Consider the following 23256-nt stretch of genomic DNA (forward strand, 5'->3'; position numbering starts at 1 on the left):
GTTAGGTGGACCTTAAATTATATTGCAGTGAATTTCCTCTACAATGCAGATATCAGGCAAATTACACATGAGCTTCTTCAAGTTATAAAGAATAATAAAGTCGGCAATGTTTACTCTCAGAGATAGCAAATACTGGATATAGATTTGGTTCAGACATAATGCAAAATTGTGGTTTATTTGAACTATTGTTCATTTGTGACGTGAGGCTTCAGCTTGCCTCAACAAATACTGGTTATATTGCCTTTGCTTGTTTTTCTGCAGAGATCTCGTTGCTATCCTGTCCTGCATTAGGGTGAGGATGGCATTAGGTAACAAGCCTGGAGTGAGATGAGAAGTCCACATTTGTACATCTTGTGAAACCCATCATTAAGCCTGACTGTGCTTAATAAACCATTTTGCAGTCTAGTTTGATGTACCCTAAATAGCCTAATTAATGAAGTAGCCCTAAGGCCAACTCTATCTTCTCTGGAAAGTCTGTTTACATTATGTAATGTGTCAGAATTTGGCAGTCATAATAGACGTAGGAGTGTCTTCATCAGCAGCTAACATACAGCTTATTGCAGGTCAACAGAAATAGAACAAACATAACTTTTGAACGTTGTGTATTTTTCAGACAATGGACTACAAAGGATCCGTGATGTAGGCAGTACGCAGATAGGTCAAATTTACACCTTGTGCTAAATACCACTGACTTATTTAGAAAGGGTTTGTTTCTGTATAGACTGGTGTAATCCTAAAAAATGCAGGACAGACTTTGTAAAGAGCTTAAGCAGATGCCCACAGTCTGCTTTATATGCATCTTTTTATTAGTGGGATTATATTTATGCTAGCCCTGACCTGGATGGCCCAGGCTAGCCCAATTTCATCAGATTTTGGAAGCTAAGCAGGGTATGCCCTGATTAGTACTTGGATGGGAGATCACCAAGGAAATCCAGGATTGCTATGCAGAGGCAGGCAATGGCAAGCCTCTGAACATCTCTTGACTTGAAAATCCTATAGGGTCCCCATAAGTCAGCTGTGACTTGACAGCACTTTCCAATATATTTGTGTTGTAAAGATCAGATTTGATACTCCAAAAATTATGATGCTACATGCAATGAATTGTAGTAGGTAAATATATTTGTGCATAGTAGCTAATAAAGTTGCATTAAAATTCCATTTACAAGGACTTCTTTAGGTGTGTTATGGTCCTCTTAAGAGGCCTGGGGCTCTTGATAGATTTGTCTTGTACAGTATTTTTGGGCTCAACTTGGTATATTTTGGTGTGGATCTTTGTGTTTTCAGGGTGTCATTCCTAACACTGTTTCACAGATCCAAGCTCTAAGCTTCAAATTTGACTGTCTCTTTGGAACCCAAGTGGAGGAATAGGTACAGTGTATAATGCCTTTTCAATCATTTGATGTAGTCAGGTAATTAGTAGGGTTCCTAATCTCCAGGTGGAGCCTGGCATTCTCCCAGAATTATAATTGATCTCCAGAGATCAGTTCGCCTGGAGGAAATGACAGTGTCAGCGGGTCCAGATAATCGCTTCCCCTCCCCTGCAGGGAAACTCTGCTTTCCCCATCTGGGCCCACAAATTTCCAGAAATTCTCAAGCCGGAGTAGACAACCTTAGGAGTTGGTGCTAGACTTGTAAGACTCTTTCCTAGTGCTTTTGGTTTGGACTAGAAGTTCTGTTGGGGAAGCAGCTTCTGGTGAAGCTAAAGAGGGAGGAGCTATGCAAGGGAAATATAAGCCTTTACCACTTTAGCTGATGGAACAGTATGTCATTAGTTTTTTGAGATTACTCAGAAGTAAGGGCCAAACTAGACATGACAGAGACATCTCTGTTTGCTCTTATGTCTTCTCCGTTTATATTGAGTGTGAAACATAGGGCTCTAATTTTAGCATTTAGATTTTATCATAAGGGCACAGTTAAAGGCCTTGCATTCTCATAGCCTGACGCTCTAGGCATTTTCTTTCCAGTCCTGTTCACTTCCAATGTCTGATTCAGGGCGAGGGAAAATATTTGTTTGGACTACACAGTGGTAAGGAAGAAGAACTATCTGCTCCAGAGTGGTAACAAGGGGAAAGAATTCAGCTCCTCTGAGTTGTACACAGCTTTTATGTTAAAATTGTACCAATAGCTCTGGTTTGTGTACAACTGGGGCTGACGCATACAACAAACATAGTTGTCATCTGAGTCTGATTCTAAAGCTCCACTGAGTTCAGTGGGGTTTACTCCCACAAGGGTGTGCAGGATCGCAGGTCAAATCTGCACATTGATGTACCCTAACTTTTTCATTTTGATTTTTAAAAAGAAGTTCATGACAACTTTTATAAAGAAGAAAAATATTATTCTACAAAAACTGAAATAAATAGGATGGTTTCCAAGCAGTAAAACATTAAACCTCACTTGCTGTTGAGACTAAGTATAGGAACTAATGTGTGATATTTCTTACAATATGCTAGCAGCAGCAGGTCTTTGTAAAAGTGCAGCAGCAAACGCAAACATATTTTGTAAAACGTATGTAGGTGTCAGAACGAGAGTAAACTGCAGATGAAAGTAAAGATGGCCCTTGATGTGTCATTGCACTGTTGGACAATACATTGTTAACAGTCATTGTTGTGGCAGTCATAGAACAGTGGCTTATGGATTCTGACTTGCATAAAAGGCATTGTTCTGAAATAAGCTGCAATTCCCGTTCTGTTCTCATAAGGAATTATTTGTAGCTAATGGCATGTAAAAGGATAGGGCTTGTTTGTAAGCATTCAGTGGCAGATGGTTACTTTCTCAGTAACAGCCTCTGCAATTCAATAATCTTTTGCTGGGCTATTCAGTTAGAAGCATGTAACTTTGCCATTTGAAGTTACCTCTTATCCTATATGCAGCTGACTTGCACCAGGGGAAAAACAAACAAACCCCTTGCAACTCAGTGTAGTTACAAAGAGCTGCTTCCCTCCTCACATTTTTTCCTTTTCATGTTGGAGGAAAAAAGTATGTACATCCACTTGTGATGGGCAGTATGAGTTCTTTCTTTCTTTGCTATGAGCGTGCAGACAGTGTTGGCTTTTGGACTGCTTCAGGAATGGAAAAATACCATGCGAAGCAACCTTCAGGTATTGAGTTAAGGTACTGATGTTAAACAAATTAATTTATACTACAGTTACACTGTATAAGAGAGATCATGTACCTTGTCTAACTGTGAAGGGAATGCTTCTCCCAGGTACATCCCCCGGTCCAGTCAACAGGTGTGATCAGGGAGTTCCATGTTTCTCATTTTGATTGGGACCACGGTGTTTGGGGATGGGGGGGTTAGGGCTCCCCCATGCTATTTTATTGACTTGAAGGCCCCAACAAGCCCCTACTTGCTCCACTGGCAAAACTTGGCATGTAACTCATTCTATGACTTCTGAACAGTGCTTCTGAACACTGAAACTTCTTGTTTCTTCTAAGTGCCTCTGGAACTGAGTATAATCTTAGGGATGTGATCCAATCCTCTCAGAGTCTTCCACGTATCCAAGGAGACCCAGTGGGAAAAACAGGGTCAGTAGCATTCACAAATAACAGCAAGCCACTAAGGCCTAGTTAAATAGAGTCTGATACTTGTACATGGAGTTTCTTCATTGGAAAAATTAGTGTTGGTTCTTGTTGTGATATTTCTTTTCCTGGCTAGTTTAATATCTTAAATATTTCATGAAGGTCATTTCTGGTGGGTAGTAGGGTTGCGCCTCCAGATGGTGGCTGGAGATCTCTCACAATCACAACTGATCTCCAGGCCACAGAGATCAGTTCCCCTGGAGAAAAGGGCTGCTTTGGAGGAGGGACTTTATGGGATTATACCATATGCAGTTATTTCTGTGTTAGCTGGTTTGTGGAATTCATGATGGCATACACAGGGTTTATAGGCAGACCTTGGACAGCAAGACCTGAATTTGCTTAGCTGGCAAGATTGCTGTGTCACGTGCATTCAAACCATACCTTGGAATCTTGCAAGTCGTTCTCATTTTTACTGCCCAGAAATTTGATGTATGATTTCAAAGATATCTCGCCCAAATAATTAAATAGAGTAAACTGTGCCAGCCTTTGTAGTGACCTCTAGAAAATATTGTTGAATTCCTCTAGATAGAAGGTCTTCTTTTTAGCCAGGTAATATGGGTTATCCTCTACTGTAAGTATGGTACATAGATGTATTTTAATTCTCACTGAATATACCTAGGACAGTCAGGGCTGTTGTAATCAGCCCACTATGTTGATGGGTAAACCTGAGTACAGATTAATATTGGCACCTTCCAGTGCATCTCCTCCTTCAAATGCCAGAGTTGAAGCAATGGTGAAGTTTTGCCAGCAGCTTTAGTCTTGGTAGTTTACCACCTCTTATTTTCATCTTTTTTTCAGAATCAGCGGGCCTGCTTGAGTTGATGGCCACTGTGGGGAAGATCTGTTATTACACTATGATGGCTGGAATATCAGAAGTTGGGGAATTATCCTTGGAGCCTTTGGTCATGTGCAAACTGTGCCTATGTGAATATTCTCTGGATAAGATGACAACTCTACAAGACTGCAGCTGCATCTTTTGTACCTCGGTAGGCATCACCTTTAACATAGTGAAGTTGACTCATTCTGTACTAATTTTCAGCAGGTTACTGGACTAATTGAGGTCTAGGAGAAACAGAGTGAAACTTTTGTGTTTTATGTGCTAAAGCATGATATTTCTTATAAATATTCCCTTGTGGAAGCCTAAGATCTGACAAATCATCATGACATGATAAAACACTTTCTATAGCTGATTATAGAGCATTTTCTTTCTCTCCTTCGAAATAAATGTGCTTATCTGAATTTATGGAGCTTATACTGAACCAGACTATGTCTTGGATCCTGCTAAAAAAATCCGATGGATGGATTTTTGTCAGCAAAGCTAGCCTCCCCCCTCCCCTTTACAGTCCCAAATGCTCCCTGAAATGCTGCTCCTGAGGGGAAGGGAACATCCAGGCACAGCATGAAAAGAATCTGACATCTGCAATGGGATGAGGGAGTCAGCAAAAATTGCCCCATCTTCTGGCCACAGAAATCTTCTCTAGGATCCAGCTCCATTGGTCTATCTACCCCACAGAACTCTGGGAACGGCTTTCAAATATCTCCTGGAGGTTCTCCCAGCCCAGTTACCTTTCGAGTGAAGATGCAGGCAATTAAACTGGAAATTCAGTATGCCAAGCATGCATTTGATTAAATCATGGGCCATTCCCCATAACTGTAGAGAGGCCCTATGGCAGAGCTAATGTGCACTCAACCAGCCGTATTTGTCAGCTTTGAGAAATCCTCCTATCATATAGTGCATCCCTTGCAATAGTGAATGTACACAGAATGAGTGTTTTATGTACTGTCAAATCACTTCTGACTTATAATGCTCTGTAAATGATCTCCAAAAATCCTATCATCGATAGCCTTGTTCAGGTCTTGCAAACAGAAGGCCATGGGTTCTTTTATTGAGTCAGTCCATCTCATCTTAGATCTTCCTCTTTTTCTACTGCTTTCATCCTTTCCTAGAATTATTGTCTTTTCCATGAAGATAGTTTCAGGTGGACAGCTGTGTTGGTCTGCAGTAAAAAAGCAGGATTTGAGTCTAGTTGCATCTTAAAAGATCAACAAGATGTTCAGGCTATAAGCTTTCGAGAGTCAAAGCTTCATTGGTTGGATATATTTTATCTGATAAAGGGAGCTTCGACTCTTGAAAGCTTATATTCTGAAAATTTTGTGCCTTGAAAACCTTATTAGTCTTTAAGGGGCTGTTACCCAAAGAGCAGGTCTCTTTGTGAGTAGGGAATTAGTAACAAGGAGAAGCTTGCAAGAGGGGGTAACTAGGATCTTTTGCGCCAATGTATACGAAGATCCCTTCCTCTAAAGAACCCTTTCAATAAGCAGGCAGATATTCAATAAAAAGGGGTTTTATTTAAAATACTACAGATCAATTGCACTCAAAACACACAGCACACACACAAAGCTGACTAGAAAAACAGGGAGGAAAGTTGGAGAAAGTTGCAGAGTTGGGTTTATAGTTACCAGGTCCAGGAGACTGAGGGTGTCCAAGGGAGAGCAGCTTCAGTGACAAGTACTTCATGGCAAGAGGAAGAAGGGCTCAGACATGCCATCTGAGGGCATGTGGAAGGTCCATACACACACACACTGAGCACATGGCAGGACAGTCAGATATACTGTGAAACATGCCCTGAGGCAGGACTGAGTCTCTGCCCTAAAACAATGCCTTAATGGTTCTTCCCAGGGTAGGACAAAGGATTGGGAAACTGTCTCTGGGGTAAGACAATAAGGCTGGTGAACTGTCTCCAAGGTGGGACAATGAACTAGGAAGGTTTTTTGGATCTTTCTGAGAGGAACTCTGGGTGTAAAATGATTATTTGATGACCCACAATGGCTGGATGGGTGAAGCTATAATAGGAGACTGGGTAAAGGGTAGAATGGGCGGGGTATGTGAATGGATTCATTCAAGTACTTCTGGAGACCTCTATTATTCTATGGTTATGCACAAACTCCAGGGTGTGGGGCTAAGTTAGTCTTACTTCACTTCTCACATTCCAGTACTTTTCCATCTCCTGCGTAGCCAGCCAGCTTGTGGGTGTTTTAAACACATGAGCAGAGGGGCTTATGATATTGCCATATTCATAAACCTTAATATTGTGAGCAGGGCCAGATCAAGGGGGGGCAGGGGGGATAGTCTGCCCCTGGTGCCACCAGGGAGGGGGCGCCGGGAGCATCTGCCAGCTGCCGGGAGCACGCGGGCGACAGCGCAGGCAGCCTCCCAGCCCCCCTCGCTGCCTTTTGCCTGCTCCGCAGGACAGGGGGTGGGTGGCTTGCTGCATGCCCCGTGTCCTGCAGGGCAGGCAAAAGGCAACGTGGGGAGCTGCAAGGCCGCCTGCACCATTTGCCTGCCCCGCAGGACAGGGGGCAGCCGGCTGCCGCCTGTCCTGCGGGGAGACGAATGGTGTGGGCAGCTTCCAAGCTCCGCACGCTGCCTCCGCCGGTGCATTGCGCGGGCGGCATGCTCCGGCCTGCGTGATGACGTCACAGAAGTGACGTCATCACGCAGTGCTGGGAGCACGCACGCATTGCGCGTGTGCACGAAGGGTTGGACTAGGGTTGCCCTGGGCGCCAGGAACTCTAGATCCGGCCCTGATTGTGAGGGCAAGTATGACCACTTACAGAGCCACTGGACTCAAATCCTGCTTATCTTTTCCAATGAATCTTGTCTTCTCATGATGAGAAGACATTTTAGCTTCTAGGGAGAATTGTTTAATCTAGAACCCACTTATTTGTCTTTTTAGCGGTCCATGGTATCCATATAACACTCCTTTAAGTGTAGCTTTCACTTCACTTTCTAAAATTGCAGATTCTTTATCAAAAGATTCTTTGTCATCCTTTCATCTCTTCTGTATAGTTCTTAAGAATATTGTTTCCGCCTTTTCTTTTTTGTCCTGACCAGATAATGTTTCTATGTTGATCTTTTAGCATCCTTTGCCATGGTTTGAATTTTCTTTTGATTTCTTTGAGCTTATGAAACGGATCTCTAGTTCTTCCTTTTCTGTTGTTCTCTTCTTTTTCTTTGCACTGGTTATTATAACAGTTCCATTTGTCTCTATGTGCAAATCTCTGAAAAGCTGCATTTGGAATTTTGATTCTATTTCTGTCATCTTTTACTTTTGCCTCTCATCTTTCCTTAGCACTTTTAAGAGTTTCTTCAGTCATCCATTGAGGTTTTTCATTTCTTTTGGCTACAGGAATAGCCTTTGTGTATTGTTCCTTGATAATGTCTTTGGTTTCAATGCACAGTTCTTCTTGTTTATGTTCAGTTGCACTTAATGCAAATGTGTTCTTTAAAATCTTAAGGAATGTTATTTAGATTATATTTTGGGACTATGATTGTTTAATATTTCTCTTCAGCTTTATTCTAATTTTTGATAAACAATTCATGGTCAGTACCACAATCTGCTCCTGGTCTTGTTTTAACAGAGAGAATAGAGCTTTTGATTATGTAACCTATTTGATTCCTGTATTGACTATCCAATGATGTCCACATGTATAATAATCTGTTCAGTTGCCTGATGCATGTGCGTGCAATGAACAAATTGTTGGCTTCACATAATTTTATGGTTCGCTGTCCTGCTTCATTTCATAATCCTAGTCCAGATTTTCCAACAATATTTGATTTTGCCTTTCCCATGTATGTAATACTTCCCTGCCTTAGATGTTAAGTACTTCTCCTCCAAACTATTTTTTAAGCATAAGAATTAACTTGAATGATTACATTTTGGGGAATGTAATACTTAATTATTAAATCCAGAAAGTAGCTAATAATATGCTTAAAAACAACAAAGTTAAAATGAGGCCAAAGCCCACAGAGACCTGATAATGTAGTTCTTAAAAGTGGTGAATGCCAAGATAAACTATTGTACCAATCAAAGAATCTGTTATTTTGAACACTTTCAGTTCATTCCCTACATAACTGAAGTGCATCTTTCTCTTGGATTCTTTTGTTAGAAGAAACAGCCCCCCCCCCGGCCCAATTATATAGGAATACTGCAGCAATGGTGGTGACTTTGAGTATGAGTTGTAGAGAACAGTCTTTTCTATTGTTTGAAAGTTCCCTAAGAAACAGTAAATCTCATCTAAACCAGTGAGCTCAGTTTCAAAAGAAGCCCACTGTCCAAGAGTGATGGTGGTAAATGATATTGTGGAGTCTTCACCATGACAGGAATCAGGCCTAAACTGTGGTCCTATTCAGATTACTACAAATTCCCTACATGGACACAGATTTACCATCTAGAGTACACAAGGCAGTGTTTGTTCTGTTGAGTAAATATTACAATACTAACCTTTTACCTTGATAAATGGAAGTAATCTAAGAACATCTCTGTATGTTTCATTGGTATCTGTGCATTGTTAAGAAAGCAGTGTAACTATCAGTCAGTCTGGGTACTGAAATCAAGCACAGTAGTGCCAGAATCCACTCTCATAAATTCTACTCAGAACTGTGATTTGTGATTTTATATATATATGTCCGGAGCAGGCTCCTCCTGCCCCGGACTGGGCGCGCACGCCGGCCTCCCTGCCGCCCGCGGAGCTCCCCCCCCACCTGCGAAGCTCCCCTCCCCACCCACGGAACTCCCCTCCCCAATCCCGCGCACCCCACACACACCCCCAACACCCCTCGGGGACCCCCTACCTGCGGGGAGCATAGACGGGGCGCACGGCGAGCCGGGCCGAAACAAGGAAGCGCTCACCCGCGCCGCCGCCCCTGTCAGCAGAGCCGCACGGGCCGGCATGGACGGCCGCCGCGCCGAGGGAAGCCGCTCCGACGAGGGGAAGGGCTGCGGCCCAGGAAACGCCGAGGCGGCCGCCCACACCGTCCGGGTCGGAGGCGCAGGAGTGGGCCTGGCCAGCAGCGGGGCGAGGGGGCGGGACGGAGAGCCAGCCACGCCATCCCCTGACTGGCTGGACGGCTCCTGGGAGGGCTCGCCGGTGTGAGCCACGGGCAGGGATTGGCGCAGGGCCAGCACCGGCGAGCCATCAACGGGGAAGAGGAGACAGCTGGCGGGACAAGGAAGAAGTGAGGAGGGAGGATGATGGACGGGCACGGTGACCAAAGGGAAGGGGGGGGGAAACCGAGGGAGAGCAGAGGGTGGAGGTGGCACGCACAGGGATTGGTGACGGGTCCAGAGGCGGGGAGGAGAGCCGCTATAAAGGGGGAGGTCCCGATGACGCCGAGGAGGAGTAGCTGACTGAGAGGTGGCACAGAGAGAGGGAAGGAGAAGTTCTCGGAGACAGCTGGCTGGAGACAGAGGCTGCTGGAGCAGCCACGGTCCCAGCCCAGTCTGAGGCAGAGGGAACTCACCCCTCCCCCTGGAGGCAAAGGAAGGGACGGCGGAGCACGAGGAGGGCGCGGTTGGGGGCGGGGCGGGGCCTCACAAACTGGTGGAGAAAGCAGGCCCCGGCGGACCCGTGAGGCACCCGCTTCCGCACCTACCCACCCCCGCAGGCTGGAGCAGCTCCCGTACCCTTATACGCCCGGCAGTGCTGCAGAAGCCGAGCGGAGAGACACCCCCGGCCAGCCCTGCCATGGATCTCACCCAGTTCGGGCAGTGGCTCACAGAGCATCAGGGCCAGCTGCTGAAGGAGGTGGCCCAGCAGCAGCTGGATGCCCAGGCCGCTCTCGCCCGCCAGCAGCAAGACGCTCAGGCGGCCCTGATCCGGGGACTCCAACAGACCCTGGCCCAGGCAGGGGCCGGTGCCGGCGGGGGCGGGGGAGGCGCCAACCCCCGCCCGCCCTTTCACCTGGCCAAGTTAGGGCCAGAAGACGACGTAGATGCCTTTTTGGAGGCCTTTGAACGCACGGCGGAGGCGGCAGGCTGGCCGCAGGCCCAGTGGGCCTTCATCATTGGCCCTTACTTGACCGGAGAGGCCCAAGCCGCCCTGAAGGCCCTCCCCAAGGCCGAGAGTGCCGACTACGTCAAACTCAAAGAGGCGGTCCTCGACCGCTATGAGATAACGCCGGAAACCTACCGCCAGAGGTTTCGGGCCATCACCTTCCAAAAGTCAGACCGCCCCCGCACGCTGGTAACCGCCCTCCAAGATACGGCGTACCGATGGCTAAGGCCCACCACAGACGAGGGGCGGAGGATTGTGGACCAGGTGGTCCTCGAGCAGCTGCTGCAGGTGATTCCCGCCCGAGCCAGAAACTGGGTGGCCTACAATAAGCCCGGCACCCTGAAGGAGGCCACCACCCTCTGGGAAAACGTGATGGCCGTGGAGGCTCGAGACCCCCCGAAGGCAGAAGCTCGTCTGGGTGGCGAAGGGGGCCAAGGTCCCGGCGGGAAGGGTGGCCGGGCCCGGTCCGGGCCTCGCCCACCCACCCCGCTCAACGCCGGTCGGCCAGCCGCCGGGCCTCCCCAGGGACCTCGGTGGACCTTCCCTCCGCCCACCACCCCACCTACCAAGCCGGCCGGAGCGAGCCGGGACCCCAGCGACAAGGGGCCCTGCTTCACCTGTGGGCAGCGCGGACACTGGAAGAGGGAGTGCCCCCTTATGGAGTGCGACTTGGGTTGGGACACCGCCCTGCCAACCACCGCCCGGTCCTCCAGACCGCCACCCATGCTGATCTTGGTGTCACTGGCCGGGAGGCGATTGACCGCCTTGCTTGATAGCGGGAGTTCGGTGTCTATGGTCAGGACCCATCTCCTGCCGCCCGACCTGCCCGTAGTCCGCCAAGCCACCATTGCCTGCGTGCATCACCACGTCGAGGAGTGCCCAGTGGTCCAGGTGCCCGTGACCTACCGTGGCCAAACCCTTGAGACGCACTTGGCTCGAGTGAACGCCCTGCCCTACCCCGTCCTCTTGGGGAGGGACGCCCCCCACTTCCGGCTAGCCATGCGGACCGCCCTTCCCCCGGAGCCAGTGGACGGCGATGAGACACTGGCCGGAGCGTCGGTGAGCGACCCATCGGAACCAGACGAGGGAGAGGGGGCAGAAGGGGCCTCGATGCAGCTACTCCAGGGATGGAATAGGGAGCCACGGTTTGCCACTGCCCAGATGGAAGACCCCTCGTTGGAGAGCTTGCGACGGGCGACCGCAGTAAGTAATGGGCGAGTCTTAGATCCCCGCCGAGCCAACCGGTGGCCGCGGGTCATCCAGGAGGGGGGCCGTTGGTATCGCCTGGTGAAGGAGAGAGGCAGAGAGATCCGTCAACTCCTAGTCCCCACCGCCTTCCGACCGGAGGTCTTAAAGGCCGCCCACGACCACCCGTGGGCCGGGCACCAGGGAGCCCGGGGCACGACCGCCCGGATTGAGGCCCACTTCTTCTGGCCAGGCTTAGTTAAGGAGGCCAAGCGCTATTGCCAAGCCTGCCCCCTGTGCCAGCGGCTGGTCGGCCGCCGTCCCGCCAGGGCCCCCTTGGCTCCCCTGCCGGTCATCGAGGAACCCTTCTCCCGGGTGGCCATGGACTTTGTAGGACCTTTACCCCGCACCCCCCGCGGGGCACGTTACCTCCTGGTCCTGATGGACTATGCCACACGGTACCCGGAGGCCGTCCCTCTCCGCGACATGAAGGCCCCAGGGGTAGCCCGGGCGCTGGTAAGGTTCTTTGCACAGGTGGGGCTACCCAGGGAACTGCTGTCGGATTGTGGGAAACCCTTCACGGCCCAGATCACCCGACACCTATGCCGAACGCTGCACGTCCGACAGATCTTCACTAGCATCTACCACCCCCAGACCGACGGCCTGGTGGAGAGGTTCAACCAGACCCTGAAGACCATGCTCCATAAGATGGCCCACGACCGGCCCAAGCAGTGGGACCTGTATGTTGACCCCCTACTGTTTGCAGTACGTGAGACACCCCAGGCCTCCACGGGATTTGCCCCCTTTGAGCTCCTGTATGGCCGGCGCCCCCGCGGGATACTGGGGCTGGTGGAGGAACAATGGGCCCCCCCGACCGCCTCGGAGGCCCGCCCGGTCCCCACATACGTGCAGGAGCTCCGAGCGCGCCTCGAGGCCTGTCGGGCCGAGGCCCGGCAGAGGCTCCAGGCGGCCCAACAATCCCAGAAGGCTTATTACGACCGGGGAACAGCGGCCCGAAGGTTCCAGGTCGGAGAAAAGGTCTTGGTCCACCACCGAGTCATGGGGCCGGGCCCGGGGGACCCCTGGCGAGGTCCCTATCGCATTACCAAGGTTCGGGAGCCTTGGTCCTACGAGGTCCAGTGCGGCGCGACGCCCCGGCAGCGGAAACGCCTCCATGTTAATGACTTGAAGGCCTGGCACGAGGCAGAGCCCCTTCAGTGCAACCTGTCCCCCGAACCTCTCGAGCTCCCAGCCGGGGAGCTGCCTTGGACCCCAGCCGGACCCCCGGATGAGGAACCGGTCCTTGACCCCGCGCTCACGGGGGACCAGCGGGCCCAAGTGCGGCAGGTGCTCCAGGAGAACCCGGGCCTTTTCTCTCGGCAGCCGGGGCAGACCACGGTGATCACCCATTCCATCTCCACCCCGCCAGGGCAGGTGGCCCGTGCGCCCTGGAGGCCACTACCTCTGAAGCGCTGGGAAATCGTGGCCCGGGAGGTAGACGACATGCTCCGCCTCGGGGTGATAGAGCCGTCCCGCAGCGCCTGGCGGAGTCCTATTGTGCTAGTGGGCAAGCCAGATGGCTCTGTCCGCTTCTGCGTGGACTACCGCCAGGTCAATGCGATCGCAAGTTTTGACGCCTACCCTATGCCGCGGGCCGACGTGCTGGTAGATCAGCTGGGAACCGCCCAGTACCTATCTGCCCTGGACCTCACAAAGGGGTACTGGCAGATCCCCATGGTTCCAGAAGACCGGGAGAAGACAGCCTTCGCCACCCCACAGGGGTTATTCCAGTTCCGAGTCATGCCATTCGGTCTCCATGGGGCCGCGGCGACCTTCCAGCGGCTCGTCGACCACGTGTTGGCCCATTGCCAGGGATTCGCCCGCGCCTATATTGACGACATCATCATATTCAGCCCCGATTGGTCGTCCCACCTCCGGCACCTGGACACGGTGTTGAAGGCGTTGGCGGCAGCAGGCTTGCGAGCCAACCCGAGCAAGAGCCGGATCGGGTTCCGGGAGCTCACCTACCTCGGGTACCAAGTGGGGCATGGGGTGCTCCGCCCAGTGCCCGACAAGGTGACCACGCTAGAACAAAGCCCGCGACCCCGGACCAAGCGCCAGATGAGGCGCTTCCTGGGGCTGGTTGGCTACTACAGCAAATTCATCCCCCATTTTGCCAGCCAAGCCAGCCCCCTTTCCGACTGCCTGCGGAAGGACCAGCCCTCCACAATCCAATGGCGACCCGAACGAGTACAAGCCTTCGAGGCTCTGCGCAAAGCCTTGTCCGCGGCCCCCGTCCTCAGGAACCCCGACTTCAACCGACCCTTCCTCGTCCAAACGGACGCATCAGACGTGGGGCTTGGAGCGGTCCTGTCCCAAGAAGTAGAGGGCCAAGAACATCCAGTGTTGTTCATCAGTAGGAAGCTGCAACCAGCCGAGGTCAAATACGCCACGGTGGAGAAGGAGGCCCTGGCGGTGAAGTGGGCCGTGGGGGCCCTCCAATTCTACCTCTCCAACAACCCCTTCACCCTGGTCACGGACCACGCCCCCCTGCTCTGGATGGCCCGCATGAAGGACCATAACCCACGGATCCTCAGATGGTATCTCTCTCTGCTCCCTTTCAGCTTCCAACTACGGCACCGGCCAGGGCGTCTCCATCTGAATGCGGATTACATGTCGCGGGTCCACGAGGAGACAGCGGACCAGGAGGCGCCCAACCCCAGGGAGGGGGTGTGTCCGGAGCAGGCTCCTCCTGCCCCGGACTGGGCGCGCACGCCGGCCTCCCTGCCGCCCGCGGAGCTCCCCCCCCACCTGCGAAGCTCCCCTCCCCACCCACGGAACTCCCCTCCCCAATCCCACGCACCCCACACACACCCCCAACACCCCTCGGGGACCCCCTACCTGCGGGGAGCATGGACGGGGCGCACGGCGAGCCGGGCCGAAACAAGGAAGCGCTCACCCGCGCCGCCGCCCCTGTCAGCAGAGCCGCACGGGCCGGCATGGACGGCCGCCGCGCCGAGGGAAGCCGCTCCGACGAGGGGAAGGGCTGCGGCCCAGGAAACGCCGAGGCGGCCGCCCACACCGTCCGGGTCGGAGGCGCAGGAGTGGGCCTGGCCAGCAGCGGGGCGAGGGGGCGGGACGGAGAGCCAGCCACGCCATCCCCTGACTGGCTGGACGGCTCCTGGGAGGGCTCGCCGGTGTGAGCCACGGGCAGGGATTGGCGCAGGGCCAGCACCGGCGAGCCATCAACGGGGAAGAGGAGACAGCTGGCGGGACAAGGAAGAAGTGAGGAGGGAGGATGATGGACGGGCACGGTGACCAAAGGGAAGGGGGGGGAAACCGAGGGAGAGCAGAGGGTGGAGGTGGCACGCACAGGGATTGGTGACGGGTCCAGAGGCGGGGAGGAGAGCCGCTATAAAGGGGGAGGTCCCGATGACGCCGAGGAGGAGTAGCTGACTGAGAGGTGGCACAGAGAGAGGGAAGGAGAAGTTCTCGGAGACAGCTGGCTGGAGACAGAGGCTGCTGGAGCAGCCACGGTCCCAGCCCAGTCTGAGGCAGAGGGAACTCACCCCTCCCCCTGGAGGCAAAGGAAGGGACGGCGGAGCACGAGGAGGGCGCGGTTGGGGGCGGGGCGGGGCCTCACAATATATATATATATATATATATATATATATATATATATATATATATATATATATATATATATATATATATATATTCCAATATCAGTGGGAACTGCAGGGTATTGGGGGGTGGGGGTTGTCACACTGAAAGATGCATGATTGGATCTCCAGCATATTTTTATTTCTAAGTAGTGTACACAACAATATTAATAAAAATCGTATGATTTTCCTGAACTCAGATGAGCCTGTGGAACAGTTGGCCCTGTTGGGTGAAACATGCAGGATGCTTGGATGTTGAAAGTGTACAGTGTGGCAGCTGTAACTATACAGAGAACTGGTTTGCTTCTCTAACTAAATGGAAAGACAGCCCTTCAGCTGTATGATAGGCCCAGCATTACCACTATCTTCTGTCTCTGCTTGTAAGTTTGGCCAAGGAAAGGGGTGGTTACTTGTCTTACTATGTCTGTGGCTACATTTTACCAATTCTATACGCAATACCTGCCACCATAGATTTTGAACAACTTATTTTATCCTTATCAGGAACAGCTGTTCTTGTGGAATGCATGGCTTGATTTTAAATCTTTTTTGGGTTGGGAGGGTCCCCCAATCCCCGTATCTGGACTGTTGGGGCTTACCTAGTCAAGTCAAGAAATTAAACTGGAAAGCTGTCCCTCTTGGAACAGTGAGGATGAGGAACAGATGTGTGAAGGTAGCAGTTAGAGTAGGAACCTAAGATTCTCTCCAATTTACCATGTCCACTTTAAGAGAGTGTTTTTATGGAGGTTAAATTTTAACAGGTAAGTTTGCCCTTCTCAAATGCATGCAACAAACAGCTTCTTATCATGCTGAAACCAATTTGTAGATGTTTGCAGTCCAGACAACGGCAGACTGGTCACATGTTCCATATTCCACAAATGGAACTCTGACTCCTACTAAAACCTTAGCAGGGGCCAAGGCCTCATTCTGGCAGACTGATGGTTATATCTTGAGGAATCATGAGGAATCAAGAATAGGTATCTCACTACCATGTGCATTAGCATCCATTGCCTTTCCATAGGCTAATTGGAGGCAGTGAAGAGTACGACTTTGTAAAGATGGGTACTTAAAAATACATTGATCCCCCGCCCCATTTCTTTTGGCCTCATGCCCATACATTCCCTTCCTTTTATCCTTCACTTTTTGTTCCACCCATTAATCTTCTTCCTCTTCTTCCCATGACCTCTTCCCTTTTAACATTTCTTTCATTAAACAAGGAGCCTTGTTTAATGAAGTTGCATTACACGTAAAAGGAAAGGTGTTGTATGAATCTTTTACATTTGGAGTTTCTTATGGTTTTTTAAAATAAAAACATCTAAGGACTATGGGCAACTCAGTTTCTTTTGTGGAAATATGAGCAGCCCATTTGAAAAGACTATGTTGACATTATGCAATCTCATGGAAATTCCCCACATTTTTCTCTTAGAAGTAGAAGGCCTTGGGCACCCTGCCAATACCTGGTGATTAGCATCAATGACCCTGGAGTTTCTTTCCAGGTCTAAATCTACAAACAAGGTTTATCACTCCTGCGGAATCTTACTGTGTCCTTTAGAATCCTTTGGGCTTAATAACATTGTCATCTTTTAAAGAAGCTTTCAGTTATTTGAGTAAATGGTCATGGGAAAAAGGTGTCTAACAACTGTGTAATAAACAGTATAGGATTTTGGTCTGAATGACTTAACTGGAAGGTCCATTTAATTTTTTTAACCAATTCAAAGATTAATTAGGTTATTTTTGGACCACTCCAAAGCCCTTGGGGAGGATAATAAGTCTACATATATGTTTGTATATGTACCCTCCCTTTAAACAATGTTAAACAAATACTTGCTAATGAATACTGTACCTGCATCATGCAACTGTAGGAAACATGCGGTTGTCTGTGCTGTTTTCCAAGTTGAATTATCTGTTTTCCTCTCTACAGTGTCATAAAAGCATTAAGTACAAAATTCTATAACAGGTGTCTGAATTTTACAACAAAAAACCTCACCACATATGGAAGGAGAAATGCCAGAAATTCAAGCTAGATTCAGAAAAAGGAAGAGGCAGTAGAGATTGTATTGCAAATTTACTATGGTTACTGGAGTATAACCAAGACTTTCACAAGAAAAAGGCTCACTGACTGGTGGGCTACATTGCAACCAGGAGGTGAGGCTAGGGGGAGAGCCATGGATCATGCCTCTCCCAGGGTGCAATCTCTCTGAAACTGGGGGGGGTGGTCTTTAGAGGACAGTGAGGACTAAAGGGGGGCAGCCATGGATCATGCTTTTCCGGGGTGCAAGCTCTCTGAAACTGGTGGGGTCTTCAGAGGACAGTGAGGACTATATCCCCTGCAAATTTGGTAGGTACTGGACATTGGGAAGATTCTCCCAGGTGCGAGAGGGACAGGGAGAATCTCCCCACCTCTCTTGCACTGGGCAGGCAGTCTGGCTGTGCAATCGCTCACCGGGCCCTTTAAACTATCAGCTGGCAGTTGGCAGGGGGAATATCCCCCCCTGCTGCCTGCCAGCTGATAGTTTAAAGGGATCTTTAAAGGGCCAGGTAAGTGGGTTTGAGGGGAGGGTGGGCTAAATGGGGTTTTTGGGGGGGTGGGGGTGGTTCTGGCCCCCACGAACAACGAACATGTCCGGGAACAGTTCATGTTCATTGTTCGTGGATGGCACTGAACCTCGAACAGGGTGTTTGTGTGTTTTTTTTCTGTTTGTGCCCATGTCTACTCGAGAGAAGGGGCTACTGTAGGTACTGACTAACATTAAGGGTAGAGTTTTTCTTCTGTGGGGAAAAAAAGAGGGAAAATGAGTCCTACCCAGAGCTTAATGCCAGTTTCAATACAACTTTAACCTAAACATTTCAGTGTTTGTGTTCAGTGCAGTTCTTTTATCTGCACCTTGTTTCTGTCTTGGAGTCTATATTTTTGACCATTTCAGGAACGTCTATTACCATTTCCTATTTGCTGCCTAACTTGTTGACTTTTGTAGAAGCAAAGCTGCTTCAACAAATGTTTTGAGTTGCTGGAAAAAAACCTCTTCATTGCCTCAGCCGTTACATATACAGTGACATTGTGAAACAAAGGGGTGTTGGAATTTGTGTGTGTGGTATAGCTGGTCTGTGTACCTCTAGTCATTATTCCCAAATACAGACCCTAAACAAGAACTTATTTTTAAAAAATTGCTTCATTTTTGCCTCCATCACCCAGTTTATCACTTTGGAATCAAAATCTTTTTTTCCATAACTTCCCCCCCTTACTTAATCTCATCTGCTAATATTAGAAGTGCATATCTATTCCTCTCGAGTTATTAAGGAATCATGAAATAATGGCCATTTCCCCATATCCTTAAAATAGTGCGATACTCACTAAATGCTAGCGGCTTCCTCGCGCTATTTCTGACGTCACCCAGAAGTAGGCAGTGATGATTCCATTTGTGTGGCACCATCAAAACAGAATCATCACTGCCTGCCTCTGGGTGATGTCAGAAATAGCACGAGGAAGCCGCTAGCATTTAGTGAATATCGTACTATTTTAAGGATATGGGGAAATGGCCAATATTGGGCCTAAACAGAGCCCTACAGCATCCTCCTTCAGAGACAGTGGCTATCCCGTTTAAATTAAAAGTTAAATTCTGTTTCTGTCTCAACTTCTCTAGCTCTGTGTGAATCTGCAGGAACGCTAAGTCCACGTGTTATTAGATTTCTTGCTATTGTAAAATAGCAAGAATTTGCAAATGGATTTTCCTATGTGGAACAAACCAATCCAGTTGCAAATCATTGCTCTGGTGATAAAGTAGTATTCAGGGCTGGCACCAGTGTTTCTGGCACCTGAGGCGAGATACCTGCTTGCTGCCGTGCTGCCGGGGTGCCTGGCTCGCTGGGAGCCGAGCTGAGGTGGGCAGCAGTGGCGAAGCGGCAGAGAGGCAAGCGGGGTGGCCCGCTTCCCCACTCGCCTCCCTGCTCGCTGCTGCATCACCAGGGCACTCAGCTTGTTGGGAGCCAAGCCGAGGAGGGCAACTGCAGCAAAGGGGCAGAGAGGCGAACAGGGCAGCCCGCTTCCGCACTCATCTCCCTGCTTGCTACTGCGCAGCTGGGGCGCCCAGTTCGCTGGGACCTGAGCCGAGGTGAGCAGCAGTGGCGAAGGGGCGGAGAGGCGAGCGGAGACGGTGCCTCCTTCTAAGTTCAGCACTCGTGGCAGCTGCCCCCACCACCTCAATGGATGCGCCGGCTCTGGTAGTATCATTCAGAAGATGAACACAGTCAGATAATACATCTTGCAGTACAGACAGGACTGTGGTTATGGTCAGCTCTGTTTTCTTGTGGATACGTTACTTCCATCCTTTCTTGGCTGCCAGCAAAGATATTGAAGTCTAGCCAGTTTGGTGTAGTGATTAAGAGCTCAGGACTCTAATCTGGAGAGCCAGATTTGATTCCCCACTTCTCCGCTTGAAGCCAGCTGGGTGACCTTGGGCTAGTCACAGTTCTCTGGAGCTCTCTCAGCCCCACCCACCTCACAGGGTGTTTTGTTGTGGGGATAGTAGTAACATACTTTGTAAATCGCTCTGAGTGGGCATTAAGTTGTCCTGAAGGGCGGTATATAAATCTATTATTATTATTATTATTATTATTATTATTAGTATTAGTATTAGTATTAGTATTACTTCCTCTACCATCCCTTATGCTGGTGGCTTGGCAATATAAGGAATGCTAGCAGAAGCGCCTAGGGATGCCAACTCAAGATTGTGAAATTCATGGAGATGCTAGCAGTTAGACTTGCCCTCACAATATTAAGAAGGCTTTTGAATATGGCTGTGCCATAAGCCCCTCTGTCATGGCCCAGTCTGAGAGTGAGGTCTCCTCTGGAGGAGAGGAGCCTTGTGTAGCCAGCCAGGACTCCTCAGGAGAAGAGGAGCCCTGTGTAGCCAGCCCTAGCCCTGATTCAGCAGAAGCCAGCAATCAGGAGCAACAGCTGCTGGCTGATCAGAGTTTACAGCCAGCAGCTGAGGCACCAGCACCCTCTAGCTCCAATACTACAGAGGAAGCTCAGCCAGGGACTTCTACAGGTGCAGCGCAGCCAAGAGCCTTCACCCCCCCAGGTTCACCCACGCCCAAGGAACGCCGCAGGCAGCGCCAGAGACTGGAACTGCAGGAGAGACGGCGCAGTGCTTGCCTCTTGAGCCAACGCCAGCTGCTGGAGAGTGACAATGAGTAGTGGCAGGATAGAGCCCCAGCAGCTGGCTGAAAACCACGCCTGGCTATAAGAGCCAGTCTGGAGGAATTGCTGGGCGTGGAAGCAACGTGTCTACTGCCTGCAACCACTCCGTGTTTCGTAAACCTTGCCCACGCCTGCTTTTGGACCTGACATTATCGGTGACTGACCTTGGACTGTGCCTGACCTTGCTTTTGGACTCTGGACTCACTCCTGGCTTTATCTCGTGCTCTGACCACCGGTTTGACTTGGCTTTTGCTTTTGGAACTTCCCTTTGACTTTGGCCTTAAGGTTTGGACTTGAACCACCCTGCTTGGGCTGGCCCAGCCCGTGACACCCTCTCTGTATGTGTTTTAAACACAAAATACTGCCCAAGCCAGGCAGAAATATGGAAGCCAGATTTTGTCTGGGAGATGTTAAGTTACTAGCATATGAGTTGTCAGGCAAGGCCAGCTTTCAGCCCCCATGCCCTAGAGATGTGCAAAGATCCTAAGACAATAGGGTTTCCCCAGAGTTTCTGAATTAATCACTCTATCCACCTTCCTATTCTCAGGTGACTTTGGGCTCTGATAGCCTTACCCACTCTTCCATTGTGGGTCATCAGTCTTGGTTGATAACTTTCATTCTACCCAGGAAGACTTTATTAAACTTTCCCAGTTTATTGTCTCACCCCATAGACAGCTCACCAGTTCATTGTCTCGCCCCAGATACAGGTTTTCTGTTCTTTTTTCCTCTCTGGGGACAACCATTAAGTTATTGTTTTGGGGGCAGAAGATGAAATCTTGCCCCAGGGTATGTTCCAAGGTATAATTGGACTACCCTTCTGCTATAGTTGTGTGCATGCCCTTGGATCCAGCATCTGCTCTTGGACGTCTATCCAAGCTCTTCTGCACTGATGCGCTGGTTGCTCAACGTTGGCTCTCCTGGATGCCCTCTTCTGGATAGTAAGTATCACTCAATCCTTCAAGCTCTATCCAATTTTCACCACTGCTTTCTAGTTAGCTGTGTCTGTTGTGTGTGTTTTGGTGTGCTGTTGATTATTATTTTCAATAAACCCACCCTTTTGATTGAAACATCTTCCTCGTTATTGAAAGAGTTCTCTAGCAAGGACAATCCTCGTATACAGTTTGGTGTAGTGGTTAAGAGTGATGGGACTCTAATCTGGAGAACCGGGTTTGATTCCCCGGGTTTGAAGCCAGCTGGGTGATCTTGGGACAGTCACAGCTCTCTGGACCTCTCTCAGCTCCACCCACCTCACAGGGTGATTGTTGTTGTGGGGATAATAAAAACGTACTTTGTAAACCACACTGAGTGGGTGTTAAGTTGTCCTGAAGGGCGATATATATATCAAATGTTGTTGTTATTAAGTTACCCACCTCTTGCTTCCTCTCCTTGCACACTAATTCCCCCAGCTCACAAGGGGACCTCCTCATTTGGTAACCAATATTTGGAGTAGAGCCAGGGTGGGCAGGGTTTGGGGAGGGGCTTCAGTAATGTATAATGCCATGGAGTCCACCCTCTAAAGCAGCCATTTTTTTCAGAGGCACTGATGTCTATAGCCTTGATAATCAGCTATAATTTTTGGAGATCTCCAGGCTCCACCTGGAGGTTGGAAAACCTACAAGTGGCATTTAAGATATTGAGGTGGCAGGGCATTATGCAAAATTTTATTAAGCATTCTTTAGGGAGACCTGTGGGTGTTACGAACAATTTGGCCTTTTGTATGAGCTAGGGGCCAGGATCCAGTCTACTTTAGGTATATTTTAGGCCTTAGCCATGCCCAATGGACTCTTTCTCCCTTTGAACACTAGGCCTTAATACCATACCACAAAGTATTTAAGGAGCTCTTGCTATTTTAAGATAATCTTGTTGTATGAGCAGAGGGTTGGAGGCAGCATTTAATTCTCCTTACCTCCTTGTATCATGATTATTTAAAAGTAGACCTCCCCATCCCTTTGCTTCTTTTATATGTCAATGGATGGACTTGTGTAAATAAGTACAGCTCCCCACCTCCTTTACATCTAACTTGATTTTCAAGTTCCATGGCTCTCTGCCACCACTACTCCCTATGGGGAGGGAAATATTTAGAGTGGGACTGCACTGGTGGAAAAGGTTAACCCCCCTCCCCCACCTCATCAGTCCTCTTCCATGTGCAGTTGCTTTTCAGGAACATTAGCAACCTGAAGATATCAGAATTTCATCACTGATCCTCTTGTCTTGACTGCCTCCAAAGCTTTGTCAGTTATATTGCTACCTGCAGCACACACATAAAGATGGCACAGTAGATACTGCCTGGCTGCAGTTCAGGGGTGTGGCAACTGTGGCACTTGACTTCATCTTCTCCTAGCAGGTGCACTACCAGAGGACCAGAACAGTAAGGAAACAAGAGACAAAATCATGGTCTAGCACTAGCCAGTAAGCCAGCAATGTGGTGTCTGTAAACAAGATTTTGGAAAGATAGTTTGCACAGTCTTCTTTGGCTGCAAGATCTCTGTGTGACTCTTGTGATTTGTAAACATTCCTATTACACATCTCTTTCTTCTTGACAGTCTTGAGATTTGTGTCAAAATTGCATTCAGATTCAAGAGGCAGACTTAACTGAATTGAGAGGTCCCAGTTCCTACCAATGCCTTTAGCAAGATCTTGCACATTTAGTTGTCTGCAATGAGGATGACTAGAGACATGGGGGTTATATTGTGGCAAGTTGTATTTTTGGCTTCATTTTTTCAGGTTCTTTATCATGTTCTGTGTTCTGCCAGACTTTCACAACCATTATCAACCTTTCTCTTGAAGATAATGAAA

General features: G+C 49.4%; 1 protein-coding gene across 8 annotated transcripts in view; it reads left to right on the forward strand.

Annotated features, from left to right (window-relative positions):
• RNF144B (ring finger protein 144B) overlaps positions 1-23256 on the forward strand; it is a 117836-nt gene that overhangs the window by 60371 nt on the left and 34209 nt on the right. For 7 of the 8 annotated variants that reach the window (XM_054984806.1, XM_054984811.1, XM_054984807.1 and 4 more), the window contains one exon: positions 4378-4565. In XM_054984806.1, the coding sequence (XP_054840781.1) occupies positions 4378-4565 (188 nt within the window). Of the gene's footprint in view, positions 1-3505; positions 3526-4377; positions 4566-23256 lie in introns of those variants that run through there. The other variant, XM_054984813.1, reaches the window with a different exon arrangement.

The sequence above is a fragment of the Eublepharis macularius genome, chromosome 7 (assembly GCF_028583425.1).
Source record: "Eublepharis macularius isolate TG4126 chromosome 7, MPM_Emac_v1.0, whole genome shotgun sequence".
NCBI lineage: Eukaryota > Metazoa > Chordata > Lepidosauria > Squamata > Eublepharidae > Eublepharis > Eublepharis macularius.